Source organism: Pinus tabuliformis, chromosome J (genome assembly GCF_031772625.1).
Source record: "Pinus tabuliformis cultivar Carrire ecotype Pingquan chromosome J, CPIR1, whole genome shotgun sequence".
Classification (NCBI taxonomy): Eukaryota; Viridiplantae; Streptophyta; class Pinopsida; order Pinales; family Pinaceae; genus Pinus; species Pinus tabuliformis.
The window spans coordinates 655,868,180-655,874,326 of record NC_142295.1 but is presented as its reverse complement, the minus strand read 5'-3'; the positions used below and the strand labels follow the sequence as shown (position 1 = coordinate 655,874,326).

At 35.4% G+C, this 6,147-nt stretch overlaps 1 protein-coding gene across 1 annotated transcript; it reads left to right on the top strand.

Moving 5' to 3' along the window:
• Window positions 1–454: 454 nt before the first annotated feature.
• On the top strand, window positions 455–2,444 carry LOC149228606 (1,4-dihydroxy-2-naphthoyl-CoA thioesterase 1-like). Its single transcript, XM_089375710.1, has 3 exons — window positions 455–699; window positions 878–1,069; window positions 2,053–2,444. The coding sequence occupies exons 1-3, from the start codon at window positions 589–591 to the stop codon at window positions 2,230–2,232; spliced, it is 483 nt and encodes a 160-aa protein (XP_089231836.1). The 5' UTR covers window positions 455–588; the 3' UTR covers window positions 2,233–2,444.
• Window positions 2,445–6,147: the final 3,703 nt, after the last annotated feature.

The following is a 6,147-nucleotide window of genomic DNA, read 5'->3' as shown; positions in this document are numbered from 1 at the left end:
GATGATTGTGGATCAACACTAATCCATGAGTCTCTACCTAACTAACTACCTGCCCACACATCTATCTTTGAAACTTGACTTCTTCAATTCATTTGTTTACATATTAAAACAAACAAACAAAGCTACTCGATGTGTGCTCCTAATGTGGGCACGTCTTCTTGTCACACTTGAAAAATTAACAATTTCAGCGAATCGTATGTGGTAGTCATCCCGGGTGGTTGGAACAGTACAATAATGCCACCTCCACCCAACTTCAAATCACTATTATACATGTTGGGTTCAAATCACTATTATACATGTTTGGTTGCTGTCGGATGACGCAACTTTCGTAAAACCAACCAACCAAAAACGTTTAAAGTGCTCCCACGTCATGCCATGAGCTTGCAGTATGGTCTCGTGCACAGTAAATAATTGTCCTCTAGATTGGCTAACCAAAACTTGAACCAAAGTTGGTAGCAGTGAGAAATGTTGCTGTCCTCTACCTAATTCCACTCACTTTCACGTTGTTGAAATGAGATGGGAACGTTTGCGGAGTAGAAACCCCAATCCCAGGAAATAAGTGGTTCATCATGCCAGCCAGAACCCCAAATGGAAGCCAAGACACTAGATCCTGCGCTCGATGTATTTGGATTTGGAGTTGAGGCCGTCAGTGGGGAATGCGTTTCAGGAAGGTTTACGGTCACGGAAAGATGCTGCCAGGTATAAGTTAATCACTGCTAATTCCTAATTCCTAACCATTGGATTTCTGATAATTGCGGTGGAAAGTTGCATTTTTGTCGCCGTGAAGAACACTTCATTTGATTTCATGATCAATGATCCAGAAATATTGGGTATTTCTATTAACCATTTTTGCTTTGTTTTTGGAGGTTTGGAACAGCCTTTCAAGGTATTACATGGAGGGGTATCTGCGTTGATTTCAGAGAGTCTAGCGAGCATGGGGGCACACACTGCTTCTGGGTTCCAGAGAATTGCAGGTCTAGAACTCAATATCAACCATTTGAGAGCTGCAACTCTGGGAGAGCATGTCTATGCAGAGGCTAGGCCTATTATTGTAGGCAAGAGAATCCAGGTTGGTTTTTTCCTTTTCATTAATGTCTATACTCATAATAAAACTGTACCATTAATGTGGGGATACTATCAATCATCTCGGCAGGCATCTTCAAAGTGAGAAGAGAGAATTAACTAGTAATCTCTCAATAGCAAAATTCAATTGGAATCTACCAATTGAGCTAAAAGGTTAGGTTAACAATAAAATCCAAATATTAAGGTTTAAGTTATATAATGGTAGAACCCCATTTTTTTAAATATTATAATTAAGTAATATAGAAATTTAGAATTCTTATCACTTCTGAATTTTGATTCATAATTTGGGTTGTTTCCGAATTTCATATATATATTTTAACAATTTAGATTGTTTCAGAATTAAACAATTTTATTTGGGTATTGTTTCACATACAGATTCTTACTCATAATAAAACTCTGCTCAATCCTGAGATTTCTACCAAGGTTTTTATCAAATTTCTGAACCTAAGAAGATACCTTTATTACAAGATTAGGTTATGGCATTGCTACTGGAATCCCTTTATTGCAAGATTAGGTTATGGCATTGCTACTGGAATCCCTTCCTTTATTACAAGATTAGGTTATTCCATTAATATTCGCTCCTGAGAGTCGAAGACCAAAAAGAAAGGGGGTTAACATATACTGACTGGTGTTGCAAAGCAAATCCAGTCGGTAATGCTGTATGAAATTGCGTGCGTTTCATGACCATGTTTCTTTAAAATTTTCGAAAAAGAAAATCAGATAGTGAATATATTTTACTTTTCCTATTACCATCTTCATAATTCAACAATTTATACAAAGCCCTGTCGCTTGTGAATTTCTATAAAGCTTTTATAATCTGGAGAGTCAGAAAATTACAATTCAATCTATAGTAGGCTATATATATCCTTTGTGTTTTTTCTGCTAAGCTTTTATCTTGTTATGCCTAGTACAATAACTGTTATCCTTTTCCTCCTCCATGGCATATGCAATAATTCTTATCAATGGCAGGTATGGGAAGTGAAGCTGTGGAAGATCTCTGCCTCCCTCTTTTCCTCAAAAATAGATACTTGTACATTGCCCCACAAATCTCTGATGGCAGTTTCGAGGATAACATTCTTATCTGGTATGCCTGTTCCAGAATCTTCACGAGGGGCAGCTGATGCAATCAAAAGGTTTTCAAAGCTGTAAAGGAATTAGACTAAATATGCTGAAACCCAGGAATTATATGCTTTCAGAAGCAGCCTTGAGGGCTCTCAGGAGATTTGTAATATATATTTCATGTGAAGCAATTTATCTAAATCATTGGGCTTTAATTATAAGAAGGTTATTTAAGTGAAATTATCGAGAAGCATTATTTCTAAATACTCTCCTTGAAATTATAGGAAGGCTATATTTGCTGACTTTTTCCAAACCAGGGCACTTTCTTCCTGCTTGGCCGTGTCCAAAAATCTGGTTACAAGTACATCGAATTCTCAGAATAGGATTTGGATTAGAATTAGCTCTAAATTTTTATTTGATTTTTTCTTTTTTAATCTAGGTATAATATTTATTTTTATTTTTCAGTGAACTTCACAAGTAAAAATCACAAATAATTATTTTTATTTTTATTCTTATGAGGTTTCAAGGCACAGAGTAAAAATCAGAAATAATTATTAAAAATGATTACATGTAAAATTATAATCAACAATGGTAGCTGCATATGCTAAAATAAAGCCGTTGAAATGAAAACTTTATGAGATATAGAATGGGAATTCCTATTCAATTATTCACATATCTCAAGTAAAAGTTTATATTTTCGTAAATTAGAAGTTGGTAATTTTACTCCATGTTTTATAGAATATGGATTAATGTTTTTAGCCTTTTATATTTGATTTTTATTTTTTTATAATTTAGGATTTTAGTGATTTATTTTTTTGTTGATGGTTATTAGTTTAGCATTGAAATGTTTAAATTTGAAAAATATTTATTTTTTAATATTATTAAAATAATTATTTTTTTAGCATTTGATTGGATTATAATTTGAAGGTCTTATTGTAGCCTTTGCATAACACTGTCTCACATATTTATATCATAATTTATGGATATGGTTGCAATAAATCCTTGAAAATAGCTCATGTCCAAGTAAATAAGATATTCACCATTAGTTACTTCCCATCATAGTTTAAGCAAGTCTTTGCATAAAAAATGGATTACTTTTAGTGGTTAATATCCACCAGAATTTATGCAAACCCTGAGCAAATAATTAAATTATCCACTTCACATGTCAATGAAATAATTCCTCCCAACTTACTATAGGATTCAATTTGTCTATTGACCACTATTAATTTAGAATTTAGCAATATAGAATATATTTTTTGTGCAAATTTTATTAAATTTTCTCAATGCATAATTTCTAACTTGAGTGGTAGGGACTAAGGTGCCCTGCAACACCTGTTTTGTTATGTATGCATTGTGAAAGCACTTTATGCTCATATGCAATCCTTATTCTATTAATGAAGTTAATTTATATGCTATCAATTAATTTGAATACATTTACTAGGTTAAGGCGTTCATTTATGTTCACAGAACACGCAATAGAGTTGTAGTTTTATTGATCAATATGGGATGCAATCAAAGAGGATTGTGTTCCGATGTAGGTTGGTTGTCAAGAAAACAGTTAGATTGGCATCGCAAATTTAAACTCATTTTAGAGGACAACAAATTTTCCCTGATGGGGGTGACCCTCGAGGAGATGAGTGGGATTGGGGGACGAACCCACCGCCACATTGAAGGGAGATTAATAAATGTAGGGGGTGGTGTGATTAGTCCCTTACATGCATAAGCATGTGACCAATTGATATGAGGGAGGCCATGGAATACGACAAGCAAAGCTTTAATTCGAGTTTAAGCGTTCGATTGTAAGGTCGAGTAAGGGGGGAAAATCTTGGCTCCCCATTGCCGGAGGGATGGCTTGAGGCAAGAGGGAGCAATGTAAGGTCTATTAATAACCACTCGAGGATAATTCAAGGGAACTTTTCCTTGTCTATTCCTAGAGCAATTTCTAAGGGAATTGTTATCAACTTGGCTATGTTCTTAATTTGTTCAAGTGAGAGCTTTGTGTTGGAGTTGAGGGGAACTGAGTACCAAAAGGTAAGAGGGAGGGATGGATATACTACAAAAGAGGGTTGATGCTGCTCGAGCAACTGACACGCCAAAATCTACTTCAACCTTCCAGTCTTTGCAACTAGATTCCATAATAACCACTTGGTCCTCGATAATTCTTAACTCCTCTACAATATATGTAAATCTATGCACCAACATCTTGGTTGATTTTTGGTTTTAGTTTGGGGGTGGTCATGTATGGTTTTCGGGTCTTGACCATCTTCTTAGTAATAAAATTGGGATATTTTTTCCTCTCTGCAACGAGTCTCCTATGTTGTCAATCATTTACTACTTTACCAAGTGTTGATCTTTAAATTGTTGCTTGTTACACTTGTTTCCAAGTCTAGCTTTTGCCTACCTATATGCTCAAACCCCTGTCTTGCAACTGGATATGGACTTAATTCACATCTACCTTCAGTTTCCATCCACTAATAATTCATGTGTGGACCTCTAGTGCAAAAAAAATCCGGTTAACATACAAGAACAAAGAATGTGCAGTCGACATGATGGGGGAGGTTGCGGCCCCCAGGAAAAAAATTAAGACTAGTAGCAAGCCTAGGAAGTTGTTGAAACCTAGAATTTGGCAGTGCTCCTTGAAGACCCTACTCGAAAAGGTCTTAAAGGAAGACATCAAAGAAAGATATAATATCTCTGTAGGTTTCGAAGACATCAAATATGTCCAGAGAAACCAACGGGTGTGCTTAGAATAACTAGATGCTAGGTTGGCTCATATAGAGTACCACCTCCAATGTGGTCATGCTCCCTCAGGCTCCAGTGCCAGAGATTTGGCATTGGTCACCTCCTTAGACTCTTGATTTTTTGAATGTTAGCTTGCAGATTTTTGTTTTACAATATTGTATTTGATAGATTAATTAAGTTAAAGACGTTAAAATTGTTATCATTTTGGACAAATTACTCAATTGGTAGGTTGTAAAAAATGTCTAGTTTCCCATTGGGTAGATTGAGATCAAATATGAGTATGCATAGAGTTTGGGGGAAACATCTAATAATCGAGCGGAGATGTATGCTCTCCTCCAAGGATAACTTCTATTTTTGTCATTATCTATTATATTTGTCATCATAATAGGTGATTCAAACAACAAAATCAGTCATCTTGCTTTTGGAACCAATCCTTCAAGGCAAAAGCTTTCACATTTCTATAAAAGAATTAAAACCTTTTAGCCTCATTCTCAAATATTCAAGCCAAACATGTGTTCAAAGAACTAAATAATGCCTTAGACAAATTAGTCAATCATGCTCTATAACTAGTCCCTAGATCCATGTCAATAAATGGAACTTGAAGGGAGACCATAATCCCATAAATAATGTCCATGAAAACAAGAAAAGGTGTCAATCATCTCAAGTTTGTTGCATGCAGTGAAAGTGAAGTCGTTTGGAATAAGAAGGGGTCATTACTTCACCAACCAAAGATCATTCGTGCATTGGTGATACACACATCACACAATATCAGTAAATCGTTAATTGTTACGGAATAATTTATAAAATCATCATTTCACAAAGTGAGTATGGAGTGGGATTGAGGATTAATCAAGCCACTTTCATTGTGAAATCTCCATGGGAATATAATGAACTGGAGTGGGAAAGAGTTGAGATTGACAAAGAGAAGACGACTCATTAAATGGGTCACACCATGGGTAGTTTGTAGCATAAGCATCCATGAATTCAAGGTGACAAGAGGAATTTGGAACCCACTAAGAATTTTTAATTAATAGTGGGAAATTTTAGGAGAGCAATATTCTAGGTGGATTCTTCAATGAGAATAGTAGAGCAGACTAAGGAAATTAGTGGGAAACAAGCACAAGTTTAACAGGGGAAATGGATATCAAAGGAAAGAAACAATGTGACATTTCAAAGGCTCAAAGAATTAAAGAAGCACTCGCACTGGAGATTTCCTTGACAAACAATAAGGTGGAAAGGCTCATAGCCTATACAAGTACCATA